Genomic DNA, 25062 nt, shown 5'->3' on the forward strand with positions numbered 1-25062 from the left:
GTCAATGAAAAAGATATGAGAGCCGCCGACTACGTCTGTCCTAGGGGCCAAACATGAAAGATTGGAAGAAAGGAAATCATATTGAGGTAGTTTATTGGTTTGTGGAAAAAGGAAATTAAACCATTTCCCCCAAAAATTGGGTTTGATACAGTTACATGGTGTTTGGTTTAAACTAGAACTACAGAATTGGCAGACACTTTCAATGGTGACCACTGCTCTGGCTTGTTGTATAGGGACATAAGCAATTGGTACCACTTGTGATCTGTGCCTCCCTCTAGTTGCATTCTTGGTCATTGTTAGTTAATGCTTCCAGTATTAAAGGCAACATACTTGTGATTTGATGAATGAATATGATATTGCTATTGAATAACTAATCTCAAGTGTTCCGTGTTGCTTTCATTGGATTTGTCTCCCCAGTCCCTGTTGCACAAGAAGCATAATATGTATGAGTGTTTATATTGTTTATCTGTGTAGGTGCAGGTCAACCTAATTATTTTCAGTCTAAACTGTAACTAGGTCACTCAGGAACATTCAATGCTGTCTTGGTAAAACTCCCTACTCCTTGCCGATGACAAGCACACCCATCACATGATGCAGCCATCACCATGTATGAAAATATGAAGAGTGGTACTCAGTGATGTGTTGTGTTGGATTTGCCCCAAACATAACACTTTGTATTCAGGACAAAAAGTTCATTTCTTTGCCATTTTCTTTGCAGTTTTACTTTATTGCAAACAGGAATATTTTTTATTCTGTACAAGCTTCCTTCTTTTGGCTGTCATTTAGATTAGTATAGTATAGTAACTACAATGGTGTCGATCCATATTCAGTTCTCCTATCACAGCCATTAAATTCTGTTTTAAAATCCCCATTGCCCTCACAATGAAATCCCTGAGCAGTTTCCTTCCTCTCCGAGTTAGGAAGGACTTCTGTATCTTTGTAGTGACTGGGTGTATTGATATGCCATCCAAAGTGTAATTAATATGCTCAAAGGGATATTCAAATGTCTTTAAAAAAAAAACTTATCTACCAATAGGTTGCCCTTCTTTGCAAGGCATTGGAAAATCTCTCTGGTCTTCGTTGTCACGTGTGCTCCCTTTCCGGCCTCTAGGTCACCAGGCTGCTCGTTATGGCGCACACCTGTCACCAGTGTTACATGCATAACGACACTCACCTGGACTCCATCACCTCCTTGATTACCTGCCCTTTATATGTCACTCCCTTCGGTTTCTTCCCCAGTCGTCGTTGTTTGTTTCATGTCGGTGCGCTGTTCGTGTTCCTTGTTTTGTTCATTTATTTATTAAAATGTATTCACTCCCTGAACTTGCTTCCCCGACTCTCAGCGTACATCGTTACATTTGTGGTTGAATCTGTTTGATATTCACCTCTCAACTGAAAGACCTTACAGACACAGACATGCAGTAGTCATTCAAAATGAATGTTAAACACTACTTTAACACAGTTAAACACAGTGAGTCCATGCAACTTATTATGCACATTTTTACTCCTGAACTTATTTAGGCTTGCCAAAACAAAAGGGTTGAATCCTTATTGACTCAAGACATTTCAGTTTTACATTTTTTATTCATTGTAAAAACAATTCCACTTTGAGATTATAGGGTGTGTAAAGCTTTAATACATTTTATGTTCAGGCTGTAACAAAATGTGGGAATACCTTCTAAAGGCAATGTTGTTAAGTGCTTTAAGTTTATACAAATCACAAAATTATGAATTGTTTCCAGTTCAGTAAAGTGTAATATATAATGTATATTTCTAAACTGACTCGGTACAAAAGTATTTGTTCTGAAACGTGACTACCGAAGCTCAAGGAGAGTAAAGGATAAAAATGAAATGTTTTATACTGAAGCATTTCCTGGACTAAAAGATCAGGTCACACATGTCTGTTGGCTCAGTTGCAGTCCAAGTCAGGTGTCATCTACAGAGGATGATAAAAACGTCAACATGAGCAAAATGTCTTTAATGGATACAAAGCTACCATTGGTCAGAGGGACAAAATAAATGCCATTGTGATGACATTGGAATGAATGTGCGTATTACAAATTCAATCTCAAGGGATTGAAGCATTTTTAGAGGATGTTGCCTACCGGTCAGGAAATGTAGCAGACTACAGACAATCATGCATACATGAGCCTCTAGCTGAAAACACAAAACAGTTGTACTGCAGGTACTACTATAAGCTACTACAGTAGGTACGGTTTGCCAGCAGCGGTGATTATTTTGCAAAATTGAAACGTCACCCACAGCCTGTTATTACTAGCAAAGACATGCTTATTCGGAGAAAGGGGCACCATTGACAATACCTGAAAGTCTTCAGGTAAAAACTCTCTGAGATCAGACGCCTGAGGCAAGTAGTATGATAAAGAACAATAATGGACGAGAAATGCAAGAGACATATTCGCAAATGATGGCATTGTTCATCAATTCTTAGTGTTTGGCATCAGACCGCAATTGAATTGAATTGAATAAACATTTTTTTAAACACCAGAGGGGAAGTTTTACTCACCACAGCGTCAATGTCCTTAGGACTACTCCAGCACTGGAGCACTGGTGCAACAGTCCTCTTCAGCTCTCCGAACACGTCTGGCGACATGGGCATCATGTTGTCTTGCAGTCTAGATGGGTGACTAAAACGCATTGTGAAAATAACAGTTAAGTCAGATTATCAATCATACTCAAACCAGACTACAGTCGAAAATACAAATACAGTATTTATGGCATCTTTACCTTTAACGAAATTAATAATGAGCATGATGAGGGATACTCTAGACTTACACTTCTGACACTGATATGAGTTCTGTCTTCATGTATCCTGTGACGCTGGAACCCTCCACATCCATGGGCTCCGATGCTGAAAAATAAAAATGGTGGACCAGCGATATAAGACCACTTGTCCCGGATCAGTTCGTGATTTATAGCCAACTCCTATGGTCGTTCAATGCTATACAGAGAAAAGTGATTCAGAGGTTGGTCATAAAACGCAACCACAATGGACTACCAAACAGACATCCGGGTCCTTCCGGCGCTTTGTGTAAATCAAAAATAACACTATTGCTACCAAGGTAAATGATTCAGGAGCAAACTGAAGAGAGAAGAATTTTCCGCCACTCTTTGTGGGACAATGGAAGTAGATTTCAGTAATGCTTCTTTATTCCGGGACCACCCATACATACAATGTATACACGTATGACTAAGTCGCTTTGGATAAAAGCGTCTGCTAAATGGCATATATTATTTATTTTAATATTCAGAGGATTGAAACAAAGAGGTCGCTGGCTGCTTACCCTCGGAGGCCCTGGTGTAGTACTTTCCGAAGGACTTGTCTTTGGGGATGTCTGGGTAGAGGAAGCGGAGTGGGTTCTCTGGGATGTTCTCAGCTGCCATCACCTTGTAGGTTCGGATGATGTCAGGCAGAGAGACGGCAGACAGCTCCTTCTTGGTGTAGGGCTCCACTGCATGGAATACAGGCTTATCTGCGAAACACACACATCAAAATATATCAACCTTTTAATTGTAATTGCCTACAGGGCCGCTGTGTGTGTGTGTTTTCACAGACTCACCGTATAGGTCGTGTTCCACCCAAGTGAATGTGATGGCTCCGTCTCTGCTACTCTCACTGAAGCGCAGCAGGAACGTGCCTGGACACTTCCCAGTCAGCATGGCCTTCTCCCTCTCCTTACTCACAAAGCCCAGGATGCAACTGTAGTGGGAGAGAACAAGAGAATAAACAACATTTCTTCACTTTTTATTATGTTTATTTGACAGGGGAAATTCACATTGTTCAACAATTCGGTAAATGTACAGTGCATTTGGAAAGTATTCAGACCCCTTGACTTTTTCCACATTTTGTTACGTTACAGCCTTATACTATAATGGATTAAATAGTTTTTTTCCCTCATCAATCTACCCCAAAATGGGGCGGCAGGTAGCATTGTGGTCAGAGCGTTGGGCAAGTAACCGAAAGGTTGCTGGATCGAATCCCCAAGCTGACAAGGTAAAAATCTGTCGTTCTGCCCCTGAACAAGGCAGTTAACCCACTGTTCCCCGGTAGGCAGTCATTGTAAATAAGAATGTGTTCTTAACTGACTTGCCAGGTTAAATAAAGTTGAATAATTTATTTTTATTTTTATAATAATGACAAAGCAGAAACAGGTTATTAGAAATAATTACAAATAAACTGTATTCAGACCCTTTACTCAGTACTTTGCTGAAGCACCTTTGGAAGCGATTACAGCCTCGAATCTTCTTGGGTATGATGCTACAAGCTTGGCACACCTGTATTTGGGGAGTTTCTCCCATTCTTCTCTGCAGATCCTCTCAAGCTCTGTCAGGTTGGATGGGGAGTGCCATTGCACAGCCATTTTCAAGTCTCTCCAGTTCAGGTCCTGAGCGCTCTGGATAAGGTTTTCATCAAGAATCTCTCTGTACTTTGCTCTGACCATCTTTCCCTCGATCCTGACTAGTCTCCCAGTCCCTGCCACTGAAAAACATCCCCACAGCATGATGCTGCCACCACCATGCTTCACCGGTGCCAGGTTTCCTCCAGACGTGACGCTTGGCATTCAGGCCAAAGAGTTCAATCTTGGTTTTATCAAATCAAATTTTGTTTGTCACATGCGCAGAGTACAACAGGTGAAGACCTTACAGTGAAATGCTTACTTACAAGCCCTCTGAAGCAAGCCGGCCATCTCTGTTGGTGCCATCATACAAGGGCTGATGGCGCGGACAGAGATAGTCGGCTTGCTTCAGGTCCTTAGGAAACTATGCAGTAATTTGTTTTTTTATGTATTACATTGTTTTGTTAGCCCAGAAAATCTCAAGTGTTATTTCATACAGCCGGGAAGAACTATTGGATATAAAAGCGACGTCAACTTACCAACATTACGACTAGGAATACGACTTTCCCGAAGCAGATCCTTTGTTCGGACCTCCACCCTGGACATGGGATCTTCTCCCAGAGGCCAACCCAAAACAATGCGGTCGCCGCAGGAGAGGCAGACGGAGCGGCCTACTGGTCAGACTGAGAAGGCGAGCACACCATACACCGCTTCCGAGCATATTACTTGCGAATGTCCAATCTCTAGACAACAAGGTGGACGAAATTCGGGCACGAGTTGCCTTCCGGAGAGTCATCAGAGATTGTAACATTCTCTGTTTTATGGAAACATGGCTCACTCGGGATACGTTGTCAGAGTCGGTACAGCCACCCGGTTTCTTCATGCATCATGCCAACAGAAACAAACAACTCTCTGGTAAGAAGGGCGGTGGTGTATGCCTTATGATTAACGACTCATGGTGTGACCATAACAACATACAGGAACTTAAGTCCTTTTGTTCACCTGACCTAGAATTCCTTACAATCAAATGCAGACCACATTATCTACCAAGACAATTCTCTTCGATTATAGTCACAGCCTGGTATAGAGGTTCTGGATGGCAAGAAGCTTAGCACCGGTGATGTACTGGGCCGTACACACTACCCTCTGTAGTGCCTTGCGGTCGGAGGCCGAGCAGTTACCATACCAGGCAGTGATGCAACCCGTCAGGATGCTCTCGATGGTGCAGTTGTTGAACCTTTTGAGGATCCATGCCAAATCTTTTCAGTCTCCTGAGGGGGAATGGGTTTTGTTGTGCCCTCTTCACGACTGTCTTAGTGTGCTTGGACCATGTTAGTTTGTGGTGATGTGGACGCCAAGGAACTTGAAGCTCTCAACCTGCTCCACTACAGCCCATCGATGAGAATGGGGGCGTGCTCGGTCCTCCTTTTCCTGTTGTCCACAATCATCTCCTTTGTTGATCACGTATTTTTGTCCAAAACAACGTTGGTCCTTCAGCGGGTTGCTGAAATTCACTCTTTTAATACAAACTTTTATTGAATACAAACACGGACTTCTTCCATTTTTACAAGAACCGACTGATGGTGACTCAATGTTGTTGCTACCAAATCCTTCGACCAGTCATCAAAGTAACTCTGCCTCGATATAAGAGAACTGAATTGAGCGTTCCTCAACTAATTAGAGCTTAAGTGTAATTGTTAGCTTTTGTACTAAGAAATTTTGCAGATGCAGCTCTAACAGAATGAAGTCTGTTGTGGCAAGCTATAGATACCATTCTGCTAACTCTCCGATAACGATAATGTTCAATCGACTGATAATGAAATAACTCACCCATCGTTCCATAGGGACAGCAGATGTCTCTTGATGAGGTCCAGGATAGCTTCGATCCACAGCCAGAAGGGAAAGCTCTTCTCACTGAGACTCTACAGTAGACAATGTGTCTTCAGATGTCTAGATGGATTACTAGGTCCTTCTATATTGTTGTGTCTGTGAACTGTAAAGATGTTGTATTCTGTATATATTGTAGTCACCTACCTTACAGAACTTAGTCCAGGGGATAAGGCCCTCAGGATTCCGCTGTGCTTTCTGGCCTGTTAGAAAATGTTTACCTCATCATCCAAATATAGGGAGTTTGGTTGATTTACAATAACATTATTAGAAGTATGATAACAAAAGCCAATCCCCCATCATGACTCACCCAGTAGTTTGTCAGCCAGCATGCCTAGCTGCTCTTCATTGAGCCCCCTCTTGGTGACAGAGGAGAACTGCCAGCTCAGCACCTCAGACAGCTGACCCCAGGACGCTACAGGAGGGCTCAGGAAGAACTTCAGGTTCTGGGACAGACCAGGGACACGAGCGAGACAGAAAAGGAGAGCAGTGCGTTTGTGTACTGTCAATTTTTGATCTGATTTAGACTGGCTAATGGGTGGGCCTTCTGAACAGGTCTCTCTTGCAATGAGATTTGATCTCAATGCAAATAAATAAAGTTTAAACAAAGTGTCACGGCCGTCAAAAGGAGGAGACCAAAGCGCAGCGTGGTATGCGTACATTCTTCTTTAATATAAGAATGAACACAACTAACAAAATAACGAAACATGAAGCTATACAAATGAGTGCTGAACAGGCAACTACACATAGACAAGAACCCACAAATACCCAAGGGAAAATGGCTACCTAAATATGGTCCCCAATCAGAGACAACGATAAACAGCTGCCTCTGATTGGGAACCATAATCAGGCCACCATAGACTTACAAATACCTAGACCTACTAAAACCCCTAGACAATACAAAACTAGCATACCCACCCTAGTCACACCCTGATCTAACCAAAATAATAAAGAAAACATAGATAACTAAGGTCAGGGCGTGACACAAAGGTTAAATAGAATGAATGCACTGTACTCTACCTTGGGCTCGCTGGTCAGCATGTTGTACCACAGGATGGAGGCCCAGCCACTGGGCAGCTGGCTGACGTTGGAGATGACCACGATGGGCAGGGAGATGGTCTAAAAAGGACCAGAGGCCAGAGAAAGTCAAAGTAAAATTAAATAAGGTCAGAGTGCTGTTGGATCTCATGAAAATGGGAGTGTAGACCTAGTATAAAGCTTAGCCAGTTCAGATAGTGAACCTGAGTTCCCGCCTCAGCTTTTTGCTAGTACGCGTTTGCTGCATTGCTGCTGTAACTAGACGTTTCTCGCTATACTGCGGTTTTCTGATATGAATTTTTTTTACGAATGCTCAATATGCTCAAGTGGCATGTCTGGCTGCTGAGGGGATGTCACTGACTGCGAGGAGCAATCCACGTCGCCGCTCTACTGTTGTCAATAGTGGCTACAACTAGCTAAAGTATTGTATACTTTGTTTGTTTCCAATGCCAGCTTCGGGCAGAGTCCGTGCGCTCGGTTAACACACCCCATCACAGAGAAATCTGCTCGCCCGTAGAGGAGGAAGTAGCCTACACTAGCCTTTATGGGTCGATATACAGTGAGTACCAATGTTTTCTTGGTGACATGAGCAAGATGGTGCTCATCACGGCGATTTGATAGTATTTGGTCTCAAGCGGCCGCTAATTTGTTTAGTGCAGCAATCAATATCAGTAGCCTATTATGTGTCGAGCGGGACACCAGACCGCTGCAAGACACTATAGTATTAGCTAAACATTTATGGTGTCTTCCAGTCACATTAGCTAGTGTGACTTGCACCGGCAGTCACACTTACAATTTCGTACATATTCTGACTGTAGGTTTATCATTCTGGAACCTTCCTTTATACATTTAGCTAAAAACACTCAATTTAACGTGCAGGTCTGAAATACTGTGCAATTATAGCTATACTTGCCGCTTCTGTTCCGAGCTAACTAATATACATGCATATATTTCAATATCTATTTGGTCTATCTCTTCTTGTTATCAGGTCATCATCGATCTTCTCTCAGAGCTTCCCGGAATATACGTTAGACATAGCCATCAGCTCAGGTAGAACTTATTGTAGACCTAAGTTTTAGATGATCGTGTCACTCTCACTTTGCACTTCTGTGCATGCACAAGATACATCAGCTACTGCTAGATTTAGCACTAGTGATATTGGGCAAATTAGATAGTACACGTGGTTACACATAGCTACCGTTTAGTTGTGGTTTTGGGGCGTTGTTAGTATACTACATGTTTTATGCTATGTGCGTAGCCTAATCAGGATCAATCTTACCGCTACTGTCATGGCCTACGGAAAAGCGTATCTCTCCTCTCTCAGTAGCACAAGTTTGAGTCCAAGGCGAAGGTGTTGTAGTTGCATTGACCTTTTCCAGAGGCGGTCCGTATGATGGCTTAAATGGTTCTTCAGTCTGAAATACACTAAAATGTTCCTTCCCTTTAATCTTGCATGCTCTCTTAAGTATCGTTTGCATTATGGACCCTCACATGTTAACCGTACTCTCATACAGTGACTTGAGAAAGTATTCACCCCTTTGGCATTTGTCCTATTTTGTTGTTACAACCTGGAATTAAAATATATTTTGGGGGGGTTGTATCATTGTATCATTTGATTTACATAACACGCCTACCACTTTGAAGATGCAAAATATTTTTTATTGTGAAACAAGCAAGAAATAAGACAAAAAAACTGAACTTGAGCGTGCATAACTATTCACCCCCCCCCAAGTCAATACTTTGTAGAGCCATCTTTTGCAGCAATTACAGCTGCAAGTCTCTTGAGGTATGTCTCCATACGTTTGGCACATCTAACCACTGGTATTTTTGCCCATTCTTCAAGGCAAAACTGCTCTAGCTCCTTCAAGTTGGATGGGTTCCGCTGGTGTACAGCAATCTTTAAGTCATAACACAGATTCTCAATTGGATTGAGGTCTGGGCATTGACTAGGCCATTCCAAGACATTTAAATGTTTCCCCTTAAACCACTCAAGTGTTACTGTAGCAGTATGGTTAGGGTCATTGTCCTGCTGGAAGGTGAACCTCTGTCCCAGTCTCAAATCTCTGGAAGACTGAGACAGGTTTCCCTCAAGAATTTCCCTGTATTTAGAGCCATCCATCATTCCTTCAATTCTGACCTGTTTCCCAGTCCCTGCCGATGAAAAACATCCCCACAGCATGATGCTGCCACCATCAGGCTTCACTGTGTTCTCGGGGTGATGAGAGGTGTTGGGTTTGCACCAGACATAGCGTTTTCCTAAATGGCCAAAAAGCTCAATTTTAGTCTCATCTGACCAGATTACCTTCTTCCATATGTTTGGGGAGTCTCCCACATGCCTTTTGGCGAACAGCAAACGTGTTAGCTTGTTTTTTTCTTTCAGCAATGGCTTTTTTCTGGCCACTGTTCCGTAAAGCCCAGCTCTGTGGAGTGTACGGCTTAAAGTGGTCCTATGGACAGATACTCAAATCTCCACTGTGGAGCTTTGCAACTCCTTCAGGTTTATCTTTGGTCTCTTTGTTGCCTCTCTGACTAATGCCCTCCTTGCCTGGTCTGTGAGTTTTGGTGGGCGGCCCTCTCTTGGCAGGTTTGTTGTGGTGCCATATTCTTTCTATTTTTTAATAACGGATTTATAACCCAACCCTGATCTGTACTTCTCCACAACTTTGTCCCTGCCCTGTTTGGAGAGCTCCTTGGTCTTCATGGTGCCGCTTGCTTGGTGGTGCCCCTTGCTTAGTGGTGTTGCAGACTCTGTGGCCTTTCAGAACAGGTGTATATATACTGAGATCATGTGACACTTAAATAAAGTCCACCTGTGTGCAGTCTCACTAATTATGTGACTTCTGAATGTAATTGGTTGCACCAGATCTTATTTAGGGGCTTCATAGCAAAGGGGGTGAATACATATACGCACACAGCACTTTTCCGATGTGTTTTTTTTTTTTTTTTTTTTTGAAACTTTGAAAAATTTCACTTCACCAATTTGGACTATTTTGTCCATTACATGAAATCCAAATAAAAATCCATTTAAATTAGGTTGTAATGCAACAAAATAGGAAAAACGCCAAGGGGGATGAATACTTTTGCAAGGCACCCCTAGATGAAAGAGACGACAAAGCACTGTTAGTTCTACTGACGACGACTGATGTTCCATGCTAAATCTTTCATGTTATGCTACCTGGATACTGAGCACGGGCGGGACCTGGAAAACCTCTGTTCAACATTGATGCTGGCAACGAATGACAAGATACTGGAACTAATCATGGCTCTGGTCCCTTCGTCAGCGCTGCGGGCTAGCTCTGAGCTATGGGCTGGCCAATTCTGCCTCGTTAGATAGGTAGAATATTTCCCATGTACCAAGATGACAGCTCATCTTGCTTCATCGAGTGTACCCGGCGGTGCTTCATATGAGAAATAGACGTATGGCTGCATTAGCTCATGCTACACAGTTAGTATTCACACATAGGCCTATTAGACATTCATGTAATGGTAGAATGACCTTCACTGGTCTATTGAGAGCTCCTAAACTGGGATGAGTTTAACTGCCAGTACCATGCCTCATTAAGTTTGCTGTGACGGAGTCAGCCGTGGTCAATAGCCTACATGTTTCCGTATTTACTGGCTACTTGATATAAAGAACATCCCATATGCAGTGCCTTCGGAAAGTATTCAGACCCCTTGACTTTTTCCCCATTGTTACGTTAAAGCCTTATTCTAAAATTGATAAAATATATTTTTTCCTCTCATCAATCTACAGACTATACCCCGTAATGACAAAGCGAAAACAGTTTTAGATTTTTTGCAAAAGTATTAAAAATAAAAACAGAAATCCCTTATTTACAGAAGTATTCAGACCCTTTGATATGATACTCAAAATTGAGCTCAGGTGCATCCAGTTTCCATTGATCATCCTTGAGATGTTTCTACAACTTGATTGGAGTCAACATGTGGTAAATTCAATTGATTGTACATAATTTGGAAAGGCACACACCTGTCTATATAAGGTCCCACAGTTGATAGTGCATGTCAGAGCAAAAACCAAGCCATGAGGTCGAAGGAATTGTGTTGAGGCACAGATCTGGGGAAGGGTACCAAAACATTTCTGCAGCATTGAAGGTCCCCAAGAACACAGTGACCTCCATCATTCTTAAATAGAAGAAGTTTGGAACCACCAAGAGTCTTGCTAGAGCTGGCCAAACTGAGCAATCAGGGAAGAAGGGCCTTGGTCAGGGAGGTGACCAAGAATCCGATGGAGTTCCTGTGTAGAGCTAGGGAAAACTTCCAGAAGGACAACCATCTCTGCAGTCCTCCACCAATCAGGCCTTTATAGTAGCGTGGCCAGACGGAAGCCACTCTTCAGTAAAAGGCACATGACAGCCCACTTGGAGTTTGCCAAAAGGCAAGATTGAACTCTTTGGCCTGAATGCCAAGCGTCACATCTGGAGGAAACCTGGCACCATCCCTACGTTGAAGCATGGTGGTGGCAACATCATGCTGTGGGGATGTTTTTCAGCAGCAGGGACTGAGACTAGTCAGGATCGAGGCAAAGATGAAAGGAGCAAAGTACAGAGAGATCCTTGATTAAAAACCTGCTCCAGAAAACTCAGGACCCCAGACTGGGGCAAAGGCTCAGCTTCCAACAAGACAACGACCCTAAGCACACAGCCAAGACAACGCAGGAGTGGCTTCAAGACAAGTCTCAATGTCCTTGAGAGGCCCAGCCAGAGCCCGATTGTAACATCTCTGGAGAGACCTGAAAATAGCTGTGCAGCAACGTTCCCCATCCAACCTGACAAGAGTTTGCGAGGTTCTGCAGAGAATGGGAGAAACTCCCCAAATACAGGTGTGCCAAGTTTGTAGCGTCATACCCAAGAAGACTCAATGCTGTAATCGCTGCCAAAGGTGCTTCAAAAAAGTACTGAGAAAAGGGTCTGAATACTTATGTAAATGTGATATCAGTTCTTTAATTTAATCAATTTTAGAATAAGGCTGTAACGTAACGAATAAAGTCAAGGGGTCTGAATAGTTTCTGAAGGCATTGTAGCTGCAGGTTGTTGACTGGCTCATATTGCTTAAGTTTGCTTGTTCGATAAGGACATATTTTTATGTAGACCCGTCAGATGATTACTCATTTAGTTTCAGTGAGAGCACCCGGCGGTGCGTCTCCAAGGCGGTTGGATTCGTACTGCTTACGGTTGCGAGTTAGATAGGACGTAGATACTAAGATGACAGCTCATCTTGCCTCAAGCGAGGGTACCCAGTGTCATGTGAGAACTGTAAGGCGTGTGTTGCACAGTGCATTCTACACGTTGATATTCACACATAGTATAGTCTTGAAATGGTAGGATGACTTAGCTGGTCTATTTGATCATGTCTCAACGGCGCTTTCTGCAGTAGCGACACATAGTCGTCTGGTGTATGGTTCTGCCATTTTTTGGGGGATTGGTATAGCTTGTAGGTCATTTTATATGTTGATGCTTTGCTGGGGCAGTGAGCTACCCTGATGTAACAGAGCCTATATCGCCAAGACTTGAAATACGAAGTATTTAATAAGTGGTTAAACATATTTCTATGTCGTGTTTCTGTTCTTAAATAAAGAAAAGCCAGTTCAGAAAGGGAACCTGAGTGCCCGCTTCAGCTGAGGTGGCACCAATTAGATGCTAGTAACAATCCCCTCTACCTTATTTGGCGTTCTATTTAAGCTGACCGATTCTGCTAACACATCCTGCTGCCGCTTGCTGCTACTGCTAGTATCCGTTTGCTTCTTTAATCCCACCACCACCCCAGCCTCCACCTGTTAGGTTCTGTTTTCCTGCTTGTAGGTCATTTTATATATTGACGCTTTGCATGGGCAGTGAGCTACCCTGAAGGAGCCTATTTCACCAAGACTTGCATTATTTAATCTTTAATAAATGGTTAAAAAAAAAACGTTTTCTACTTGGCGTTTCCTTTCTGAACTATATTTCGGACCACTTACCTCTAGCTTGAGCTCCAGACCACACTGGTTGAGTTCAGACTCAAAGCAGATGCAGTGCAGCTCCTCTGTCACAATGAGAGGCCCCTGGAATAACACAGTCAGACAGTAACACATTAGGGCTATGTCGCAATTTCCCTGAATTGAAAGAAATGACTGGTATAAGAAATATGATGGAAACTCCCTCCGAACCATACCAATTCAATGCTTTGAGATTTGTGGGAAGTAGTGAAATAGTGCACACTTCAGGAGAAAGAAGATATCATTGTGACGCACCCATATCTATCGGAATGAACTGACTGTAACCGATTACCGTGTCATTATAGGCCAGTCATATAACCCAGCTATCAATCTGCAGGTAATCTCTTACCTCATTTGTTCTGTTGCCAGCTACTTTCTGCTCTTTCAGTTGCTGTGTTGAGACCAGAGAATAAACTGTAAGGAGTGATGACAGTGCAGGTCCAAATGGACAATCGGGACAACTCATTCAGATTTAGTGCCCTGTATGCCATTTGAAATGATGCTAGCTTACCAAATGGCGAAACTCTGCAGCCAAGCTTCCATTTGACTCCTCCATATTCATAACTTTTGTGTTGGTACCCAATATGTTGAACTTACGAAACCCTTTCTTTTCTGTAACGTCCCTGGAGAGAAAATGCAATGTGCATTCCCCCTTTAGTTATGTATTCACATCACAAATTCAAGAGCAGGGCATAACAATGCACAAACACATATATTCTACCACACTCATCCACTTACTTGTCAAACAAAGCTTTCACTTTGAGTTGATAGTTGAATTCCGGGAGCTTCACAAGAAATCTAGAGAGGAAATACAAATCAAAACTCAACCAGGTCTGAACAGATCCATAGGAACTACTGACGGGAGGCACTACAGACAGGAGGTGCTGTTGTGTTTGTGCTTACCTGAGCTTGACAGTGAACTGCACCTGTGTCTTCAGCACCAGAGTTCTCTGTGGATGTGTGGGCATACAGGGCTGTCTCTCTACCACCAAGGAACTAAGACACACCACAGAGACACAAGGAATTTTGAGGTTATATACTGTATAGAGGCATTTAGATATTCTTCAAGAACAAATGGGTAGAGTATACAGTGTATATATATATATATATGATATATTGTTACATTCTGGGTTAAACTTGGAAAATTGTTGTACTCAGAAGTATAGTCTAAGGAGGGAAAGAGACTGTTTTTTATGTCAGAAGTTAATGGTTATTTGTAGGAGCCAGATGGCTTTGGAATGTGTTGGGTGGACGGGAGGAAGTCACAGGATTGCTATAGGGGAAGCGGAAGGACATCTGTGGATTAGGCGAATGAGTAGTTGAGGTCAGGTCAGATCCCCTGAAGGGAGAAATGATGGTTTATTACCATAATACCCTCTTCCTCTTGAACCATAATAGATGTAAGGATTGGAGAGAAGGAGGAGTGCCTAAATTTGAGTATATATACTTGTGGTGGTGGAAACATGTCTTGTCTGAATCCAGCTGTATCGACCCTTTGGGAAGAATTAAACTTGGTTCAGCTTTCTAGTGTCTGTTGAGTTATTTACTCTGAAAATTATAACCTAACAATTATATATTTATAGTTCTCTCACGTCACCCCGCTCCTCCGCTCTCTCCACTGGCTTCCAGTTGAAGCTCGCATCCGCTACAAGACCATGGTGCTTGCCTACGGAGCTGTGAGGGGAACGGCACCTCCGTACCTTCAGGCTCTGATCAGGCCCTACACCCAAACAAGGGCACTGCGTTCATCCACCTCTGGCCTGCTCGCCTCCCTACCTCTGAGGAAGTACAGTTCCCGCTCAGCCCAGTCAAAACTGTTCGCTGCTCTGGCACCCCAATGGTGGAACAAACTCCCTCATGACGCCAGGTCAGCGGAGTCAATCACCACCTTCCGGAGACACCTGAAACCCCACCTCTTTAAGGAATACCTAGGATAGGATAAAGTAATCCTTCTAACCCCCCCCTTAAAAGAGTTAGATGCACTATTGTAAAGTGGTTGTTCCACTGGATATCATAAGGTGAATGCACCAATTTGTAAGTCGCTCTGGATAAGAGCGTCTGCTAAATGACTTAAATGTAAATATATATATATATATATATATACTGCTCAAAAAAATAAAGGGAACACTTAAACAACACAATGTAACTCCAAGTCAATCACACTTCTGTGAAATCAAACTGTCCACTTAGGAAGCAACACTGATTGACAATAAATTTCACATGCTGTTGTGCAAATGGAATAGACAACAGGTGGAAATTATAGGCAATTAGCAAGACACCCCCAATAAAGGAGTGGTTCTGCAGGTGGTGACCACAGACCACTTCTCAGTTCCTATGCTTCCTGGCTGATGTTTTGGTCACTTTTGAATGCTGCCGGTGCTTTCACTCTAGTGGTAGCATGAGACGGAGTCTACAACCCACACAAGTGGCTCAGGTAGTGCAGCTCATCCAGGATGGCACATCAATGCGAGCTGTGGCAAGAAGGTTTGCTGTGTCTGTCAGCGTAGTGTCCAGAGCATGGAGGCCAGTACAGGCCAGTACATCAGGAGACGTGGAGGAGGCCGTAGGAGGGCAACAACCCAGCAGCAGGACCGCTACCTCCGCCTTTGTGCAAGGAGGAGCAGGAGGAGCACTGCCAGAGCCCTGCAAAATGACCTCCAGCAGGCCACAAATGTGCAAGGTTTCCTCTATACGTGACGCTTGGCATTCAGGCCAAAGTGTTAAATCTTGGTTTCATCAGACCAGAGAATCTTGTTTCTCATGGTCTGAGAGTCTTTAGGTGCCTTTTGGCAAACTCCAAGCGGGCTGTCATGTGCCTTTTACTGAGGAGTGGCTTCTGTCTGGCCCCTCTTCCATAAAGGCCTGATTGGTGGAGTGCTGCAGAGATGGTTGTCCTTCTGGAAGGTTCTCTTAGCTCTATAGAGGAACTTTGGAGCTCTGTCAGAGTAACCATCGGGTTCTTGGTCACCTCCCTGACCAAGGCCCTTCTCCCCCATTGCTCAGTTTGGACGGGCAGCCAGCTCTAGGAAGAGTCTTAGTGGTTCCAAACTTCTTCCATTTAAGAATGATGGAGGCCACTGTGTTCTTGGGGACCTTCAATGCTGCAGACATTTTTTGGTCTGTGCCTCGACATAATCCCCAGATCTGTCCCTCGATATAATCCTATCTCGGAGCTCTACGGACAATTCCTTCGACCTCGTGGCTTGGTTTTTGCTCTGACATGCACTGTCAACTGTGGAACCTTATATAGACAGGTGTGTGCCTTTCCAAATTATGTACAATCAATTAAATTTACAACAGGTGGACTCCAAGTTGTACAAACATCTCAAGGATGATCAATGGAAACAAGATTTCAAGTCTCATAGCAAAGGGTCTGAATACTTATGTAGATAAGGTATTTCTGTTTTACAATTTTTATAAATTCTCAAAAATTGCTTTGTCATTATGGAGTATTGTGTGTACATTGCTGAGGATTTATTTTTATGTAATCCAATTTAGAATAAGGCTGTAATATAAAAAAAATGTGGAAAAAGTCAAGGGGTCTGAATACTTTCCGAAGGCACTGTGTGTGTATATATATATATATATATAATTAAAATGATCAAAAACAGGGCCTCCCAAGTCGCGCACTCCCTAAGGCACTGCATTGCAGTGCTCGAGGCGCCACTGTAGACCTGGGTTCGACCCTGGGCTGTGTCACAGCCGGCCGCGACTGGGAGACCCATGAGGCGGCGCACAATTGGCCCAGTGTCGTCCGGGTTAAGGGAGGGTTTGGCCGGCCGGGATGTCCTTGTCCCATCTCGCTCTAGTGACTCCTTGTGGCGGGCCGGGTGCATGCACGCTGACTGCGGTCACCAGTTGTATGGTGTTTCCTCCGACACATTGGTGCGGCTGGGTTAAGCGAGCAGTGTGTCAAGAAGCAGTGCGCCTTGGCAGGGTCGTGTTTCGGAGGACGCATGACTCTCGACCTTCGCCTCTCCCGAGTCCGTATGGGAGTTGCAGTGATGGGACAAAACTGTAAACTTCCAATTGGATAAAAACTATAAAATAATAAAAAAACACCAGTGAAAAACACAGAGTGGGCCTTTTAACATCAAGGCAAAGGGGGGCTACTTTGAAGAATCTCAAATCTAAAATATATTTTGAAAATATAAAATATATTTTTGGGTTACTACGATTCCATATTTTGATGTGTTCACTATTATACTACAATGTAAAAAAAATTCAAAACAAAGAAAAACCCTTGAATGTATATAATTAATTTAAATGATCAAAAACAGCAGCAAAAAACAAAGAGTGGGCCTTTAACAGTGGAATACAAGTGTGGTGTCACTCACTGTTCAAGGAGGTTCCGGAACAGTGCCAGGGCCCGCCCCTCCAGGAAGCCTTTCTGCTGTTTGATTGGGTCGTTGTCGTATGTGTACTTCTGCTCTAGTTCCTGGAGCTCCTTCAGCTGCTGCCTCACCTGCTGCAGGCTTTCTGCCACCGCTGTGAACCTACAGGAGAAGAAGAAGATGAAGCAGAATAAGAACAATACTTTATTTTGTTGGGTTCCTAAATTCATATTTTTGCTTGATCAGATAAGAGATGCCCAAAAGAATGAACTAGTCTCCTCACCAGTTCTGCAGTTGGTCCAGACATGCGTTGGGTGGTCCTCCAATACAGGAGCTCTGCTGCCTCTTCTTCCACTCAGGCAGCTCCTCTGAGATCAGGTCTGACTGGACCGCCTCGGCCATGTTGAGCACCTCCGCCAACTGGCCAACCACTTCCTGTGGAGGAAATTAAGTAAAGTCCATGCACACAAAGAACAGTTATTTACTCTTCAATGTGAGCAGGCTGGTTATTACTGGATAATACACTCTAAGGGCGTTTTCACATATAGTTTTGAGCTATAGTTCGACTATATTTGTTACATTGTCTTTCCCCCCCATTTGATCCGATTGGTTTCACATTGCCAAATGTCAAACAAACAAAAATTCCTCAACAAAACCATGTGTCCGTAAAAGTAATTTTCTTAAATGCTCACGTTAAATCCATCTATGATTATTATGAATCATCAATTGCGTGTCCAATCGTCATATTATTTTCGATTTGGTCTTCCAACAACATGCAGGGGGAAACGGAGCGCAATAGCTGCTATAACTGCAGCGGGAATAGGCTATATTCAGCTATACCCCCGGTATAGCCCCCCGGCTCCCCTAACCTGCATTGGATGCACTCATAAATGCGCTGCTACTCACAAAATGTTTCAGAGATCTCACTGATGATGCTGCGTGCATTAAATCAAATGCTTGCAAGTCAAACAACCAAAAATAATGCGTAACTTATTTTCCTGTGTTTCGGCTGACTGCGTTCTCATCTGCAGCGAACCGCACCACAGTACGATTTGAATTGGACCGAGACCACCCTTTTTGAGCGAACCACTGTGCATTGTTTAGTGCCCTCCCAAGCGCGGATATAGTGTTCACACCAGTCCAAACAAACCGAACTAAGGGGGTAAACGCACCAAACCAATTTGTTTGGAAAAAACACACCAAACCAATTTGGTGTGAAAGCCCCCTTAGTCTCAACTCATATGTTCTGAATGACTAGAGCACATCTAGTTTTAGTGGTGCTTTAAGCGTAAACAATCGGTTAACATTCACAGTACAATGTCACGATAAAATGTCACTTTTTAACCTCATCATGACCCCTCTTACCACTCTCTTGAACTTCAGCTTGAAACACATCTCTACAATCAGCAGCTTCTCGTGTTCCAGCTGTTTGGGTGTCAGCCCGTTCATTTCATGTTCTAAAGTGGGAGAAGGAAAAACATTCACTTACTGACTGTATTTGAAACACAGACCTGTAAATAGATTATATATTACAGACAGAGAGAATAAAACACCTCACCTCTGTTCTTAAGAGTATTTTCCTTAAAGTCATGCTCGTCTTGAAGGTATTCCAGAGACTTTACATTCTGATCCGCTTCCTAGCAAGTGACATAAACACGTTGGATCAGATAGATGGCAAACCTGACATGCACGAACATGTACTGCAAATCACTGATGGAACTGTTCCACCAGGAAACAATCAACATATAGTATATGATGGAAATGATAACTCACCTGAACCTTGTTTTTCATGTCTTTCACTTTGTTGTCCAGCTTTTGCTTCTCCAGAACCATGCTAGTCTGTGTGTTTTCTCTGTCGGTCTGAGAAGAAAATACTGTTCATTTTTCTCTACAGTTAAAGCTCCAATATACAGTTATGTATCATCCACAATATCTGACAGCACGGATAGAGAAAGAAGTGTGGTGATTTTATTCATTACAATGTATGTCAAAACAAGTTCATGTAGGGCACCTCTATGCTTTTGGCAGCAGCCAGAATCCTCTGCTCCTCCTTCAGGTTTCTGGAGATGATCATGGCCATGTGAACGGGGTCTTCCTGAAAGCGGTCCTGTAAAAGTGGGTACTTTATTACTACAAACCCCAAAAAACCATGCAGACACTGGGGTCATAACTTCCAGAATTAAACCAAAAAAAAAAGTTCTTCTAGATCATTACTGTAACATACAAGCAATACAGTTTGGAAGGCCGCTGGTACAGATGTAACTGAGATAATACTACACCTGGAGGTTTCTCTTGATCTTGCGGATGTTGTGTTGTAGCAGGAAGTTGTTTTCCAGGGCGAAGCGGCTGTGTTGGTCATCCAGCTGGGCTAGGAGGTCATGGAAACGTACTGTTGCTAAGGAGTCCTGAACAGCCACATTATCCCTACAGGGTTTCAATCACAGGGGAAGAGATCAGATGAAGGATATGAATAGACTACAGTAGAAAGTAGATCTTTATTTATCCATTATACAGCAGCTTCTCAGCATCACTAAAATAGAATAGAATGGAATAGAACCGAATATAGTAGAATAGAATGTATATTTATCCATTAAATACAGCAGACTCTCTCCTCCCATCACTGCTTACCAATCGATGCTCTCAATCCACTTGCTGAGGTACTGTCTGATGTCCATGGGGAAGGAGTCATCATAGATCTGGTCGACCTGCTCCAGGTATTTAGACTCCAGTAGTTGCAGCTGGCACCACTGGGCCATCTGATCAAGGAGGAGTAACAGAGAGTTATTAAATGAGGCAATTAAATAAATAACAGTGGCAAGAAAAAGTATGTGAACCGTTTCTGCATAAATTGGTCATAGATGAAGATCAGATCAAATTTTAAGTCACAACAGTAGACAAACACAGTCTGCTTGAACTAATAACACACAAACGATTATACTTTTTCATGTTTTTATTGAACCCACCGTGTAAACATTCACAGTGTAGGGTGGGAAAAGTATGTGAACCCTTGGATTTAATAACTGGTTGACCCTCCTTTGGCTGCAATAAACGTAACAATTTTTTTTTGTAGTTGCGGATCAGACCTGCACAAAAGTCAGAAGGAATTTTGGACCATTCATCTTTACAGAACTGTTTCAGTTCAGTAATATTCTTAGGATCTCTGGTGTGAACCAGTCTCGAGGTCATGCCACAGCATTTTAAATCGGATTGAGGTCAGGACACTGACTGGGCCACTCCAGAAGGTGTATTTTCTTCTGTTGAAGCCATTCTGTTGTTGATTTACTTCTGTGTTTTGGGTCGTTGTCCTGTTGCATCACCCAACTTCGTTTGAGCTTCATTTGGCGGACAGATAGCCTTACATTCTCCTGCAAAATGTCTAAATAAACTTGGGAATTCATTTTTCCATCGATGGTAGCAAGATGTCCAGTCCCTGAGGCTGCAAAGCAGCCCCAAACCATGATATTCCCTCCACCATACTTTACAGTTGGGATGAGGTTTTGATGTTGTTGGGCTGTGCCTTTTTTTCTCCACACATAGTGTTGTGTTCCTTCCAAACAACTCAACTTTAGTTTAATCTGTCCACATAATATTTTGCCAGAAGCGCTGTGGAACATCCAGGTGCTCTTTTGCAAACTTCAGATGTGCAGCAATGTTTTTTTTGGACAGCAGTGGCTTCTTCTGTGGTGTCCTCCCATGAACACCATTCTTGTTTAGTGTTTTGCGTATCGTAGACTTGTCAACAGAGCTCTTAACATGTTCCAGAGATTTCTGTAAGTCTTTAGCTGAGACTCTAGGATTCTTCTTAACCTCATTGAGCATTCTGCACTGTGCTCTTGCAGTCATCTTTGCAGAACGGCCACTCCTAGAGAGAGTAGCAACAGTGCTTAACTTTCTCCATTTATAGACAATTTGTTTTACCGTGGACTGATGATTAAGGCTTTTAGAGATACTTTTGTAACCCTTTCCAGCTTTATTCAAGTCAACAATTCTTAATCTTCTTCTGAGATCTCTTTTATTCGAGGCATGGTTCACATCAGTCAATGCTTCTTGTGAATAGCAAACTCAAATTTTGTGAGTGTTTTCTATAGGGCAGGGCAGCTCTAACCAACATCTCCAATCTCATCTCATTGATTGTACTCCAGGCTAGCTGACTCCTGACTCCAATTAGCTTTTGGAGAAGTCATTAGCCTAGGGGTTTACATACTTTTTCCAATCTACACTGTGAATGTTTAAATGATGTATTCAATATTGACAAGAAAAATACAATCATTTGTGTGTTATTAGTTTAAGCACACTGTGTTTGTCTATTGTTGTGACTAAGATGAAGATCAGATCAAATTTTCTGACTAACTTATGCAGAAATCCAGGTAATTCCAAAGGGTTCACATACTTTTTCTTGCCACTGTCAGATATTAATATTGTCTAAGATTGAGACAAGAACTGCTATAACATGGATCAATGCACCTAGTAGCAATAACCGTTAGATTTGAGACGTGTATTTGGGTTACAATATGGCCTGTATCAGCTTGCTCTTCTAGTTAAAGGTCCTTCCGGACCTCTTTAAGTGATGGGACGTAGCAAGCTACAGGATCCGCTTAAGTTTTCGAGATAATCGATCGCTTTCGAGGAAGGAGCTGGTTTTTACATAGTGTGTATTTATTTATTCTGTACACAAACATTTAAATACATACGTTTACGGTCGCTAGCTGGACCGGCAAACCGCAGAATACTAAACTCAAAACTTGTGTACTATCCATAGTACTATCTCTGCTGATCACGTCTGCCAATCACGTTCTCCGTATCTAAGGTAGTAGACAGCTGGTGACATCTCGAGAGCAATCTTCATCCGACAAACTGCTATCAGGTAAAACAATCTTTATTTATTTTTAACTATTTAGTTATAGAAACATGACACCATCAATGCCAGCTGTAAAACGACTCCCAACATAGAACACAGCAACCTTAGTAATGTAGCTAGCTTGCTAATAAGTACATAATGTACACAGTGTACATTCTGAACCTTGTTTGAAGTCAGTAGGTCACATGACCAAGGTGCTATTGACATTCAAAAATTAAGATGAATAATTGAAAATAGTGCAAGATGTAAATCAACAAAAAAAGTGTGTGCAATGTGTGTCTATGCCATCGGGTTAACTAGAACCCGTTTTGAACAGTTTAGGAGTACTGGTTAAAGAGCTATTGAAATTTGAACATTTTGATTTGGCACTATGTTGACGGTCCCTAACTGCTGTTGGTTTACGTAAGGAAAACTACAGGTGAATATCAGTCGGATATCCAACCTGAATCTGTCTTTACCTCGATACCTGTCACTACACATCATTGCGAAAGGTGGGATCCTATGACGGTGCCACGTTTAAAGTCACTGAGCTCTTCACTATAGTTAGGCCATTCTACTGCCAATGTTTGTCTATGGAGATTGCATGTCTGTGTGCTAGATTTTATACACCAATGGGTGTGGCTGAAATATCCGAAACCACTCATTTGAAGTGGTATCCACATACTTTGGTGATTTAGTGTATTTATCTTATTTCAGTCAATGGGAGATAGCTATATCTGTTCCAGGCAGCAGATTGTGTTTTCACAAGAGGCTGTGTTTACGTCGAAGATAGAAGCAGTCCATTGGCTGCCTTCATCACGAGGGGTATGTACGTGAGTTGTGACTGGTTCCAAGTTTAGCAGTTCGGGAAATTTGCATGCGCAGACTGTTGAAATATAGTTTTTTTAATGCGAAAATGTGCAAGAATTGAAGGTGTCATTTTATAGTCATCATAAGCATGTTTTACCATCATATACAAAACTTCCACTCTTCCCTAGACGGGGATCGATCACCTTCACGTTTTTCAGCTTTCAGACCACCACCTAATTTCCCATCTCCAAACAGATTGCAAGTGCTTTGAACTAGTTAATTTCCTTCTCTTTTAAATTTTATTTTATTTTTTTATTACCAATGTAGAAAAGTCTGTATACATACAATAAGTACATAAATAGACAATGATAACATATGCTAGGGGGTACAAAAAAATGACAGATTATACAAAGACCTTAAAAGAAACACACAAATTGATTGTTTTAACAGCTTTCTTATTAGAAGAATGTATAATAGTGTTAATGTATTGATCGAATTCCTTCTAGAACACACGGAAGAGTGTTTTTTTATTAGTGAATTTACATTTATGAATATGAACATTTCCCATTAGCACAATTAGATTGATGAGGTAAAATTGTTTTTCTTTATCTTTATTATGGTTAAGGAAACCGAGCAGCACATTATCCCATAACAAACAAAAGTCATCAAGAATATGAACAGTTATAAAACTGTGAATATCTTTCCATAATTGTTTTACATGTAGACAATGCCAAAATAAATGCGCAACTGTTTCTGGATGCTCAACACAAAAAGTACAATCAATGTTAATGTATTTTTTGAGTTTCTTCAGGTAATGATTCACAGGGTAATACTTATGGATCATTCTGAAAGAGACCTCTTTGACCTTGTTAACAAGCAAGTATTTGTGTGGTAATAACCAGACTTTTTCCCAACAGATATTAGTGACCAATGTATTCCTGTAACTTGTGACATAAGGAATGGAGACAATATCCCTTTTAAATAAAGCACGTATAGATCTGTTGTTCTGAGGGAGCAAGGAGAAACATATTTTCCCTATTGGAGAGTCAACTGGATTAAGCGAGGCTAGGGCAAGAAGGTGAGGTCTGGCTACACCAATTTCCTTCTCCTATATAATGAGCTGGTATAGACTGTCATCAACACTGTTATAAATTATAGATCGCCTTACCTTTTGACTATGGACAACAAATCACGAACGAAAGACTTGAATAAAGTATGGTTTGCTGTTGCAGATCCGCTGAAAAGTATTCACAACATCAAACAGCATCACCAAAAAACTTGTTTTAACTAATCGTATATCTGTAGCGTAAATCTGATGATGACGCCCACAAGCGGAAGAATGTCTTATCCAATAGGAGTTTCTGATTTATCAGGGTTACTCAGAACCCTTTTCGATAGCCAATCAAGACGCAGAGTTTGCTTCCAGACAAATCCGGACTGGGCTGTTCCAACAGATAGTCGACCTCCCATGATATCCTTCGCCGTCCATTTGAAGTATTTTCGTGGATAAGACAATGGTACAATTCAGTTTTCATTAACTGTAATTAATGATAGATTACGGGTTTGTATTTGTTGACGCGTCGCAAATCTATCCATAACATGAGCAAAGCAAATACTGTATTATCTGCTGCCGTTCAGAAGCAGAAGGGAGAACACCCATCAGAACAGCCAAGTGTTTACCTCGTGTTGTCAAGGAAAGTGAAAGTAGCTAGAGCCTCTGCTAAAAATGATTTATAAATCATAGTTTATATATACATATATATATAATATAACTGAGTGGCTACTTTGACACTGACGAACTGAGATCAA

The 25062-nt window shown here is 42.2% G+C and overlaps 1 protein-coding gene across 2 annotated transcripts; it reads right to left on the reverse strand.

Moving 5' to 3' along the window:
• Positions 1 to 1564: 1564 nt before the first annotated feature.
• On the reverse strand, positions 1565 to 24576 carry LOC139566372 (signal transducer and activator of transcription 1-alpha/beta-like). Of its 2 annotated transcripts, XM_071387497.1 has the most exons (24): positions 24422 to 24576; positions 20235 to 20362; positions 19886 to 20030; positions 19618 to 19713; positions 19380 to 19466; positions 19165 to 19243; positions 18972 to 19063; positions 17890 to 18041; positions 17610 to 17768; positions 14176 to 14268; positions 14011 to 14070; positions 13784 to 13895; positions 13622 to 13663; positions 13255 to 13338; positions 7263 to 7361; positions 6553 to 6688; positions 6390 to 6445; positions 6186 to 6277; positions 3579 to 3718; positions 3303 to 3491; positions 2794 to 2869; positions 2525 to 2645; positions 2322 to 2360; positions 1565 to 1936 (listed from the first exon to the last, which is right to left on the reverse strand). In XM_071387497.1, the coding sequence occupies exons 2-24, from the start codon at positions 20360 to 20362 to the stop codon at positions 1910 to 1912; spliced, it is 2304 nt and encodes a 767-aa protein (XP_071243598.1). In that variant the 5' UTR covers positions 24422 to 24576; the 3' UTR covers positions 1565 to 1909. The 2 variants fall into 2 exon arrangements, with proteins under 2 accessions (XP_071243598.1, XP_071243599.1); XM_071387498.1 differs by lacking the exon at positions 2322 to 2360.
• Between the last annotated feature and the right edge of the window lie 486 nt (positions 24577 to 25062).

This window comes from Salvelinus alpinus, chromosome 38, assembly GCF_045679555.1.
Source record: "Salvelinus alpinus chromosome 38, SLU_Salpinus.1, whole genome shotgun sequence".
Taxonomy (NCBI): Eukaryota; Metazoa; Chordata; class Actinopteri; order Salmoniformes; family Salmonidae; genus Salvelinus; species Salvelinus alpinus.

Excerpts from the sequence above, each read along its gene's own strand:
- LOC139566372 (XM_071387497.1), bottom strand. The coding sequence starts at position 20,362 with ATGGCCCAGTGGTGCCAGCTGCAACTACTGGAGTCTAAATACCTGGAG. Across the intron at positions 13,339-13,621 it reads CTGGCAACAGAACAAATGAG|GGGCCTCTCATTGTGACAGA; the intron begins GTAAGAGATTAC and ends GTGTTATTCCAG. Across the intron at positions 1,937-2,321 it reads TTTTACCTGAAGACTTTCAG|ATGACACCTGACTTGGACTG; the intron begins GTATTGTCAATG and ends CATCCTCTGTAG.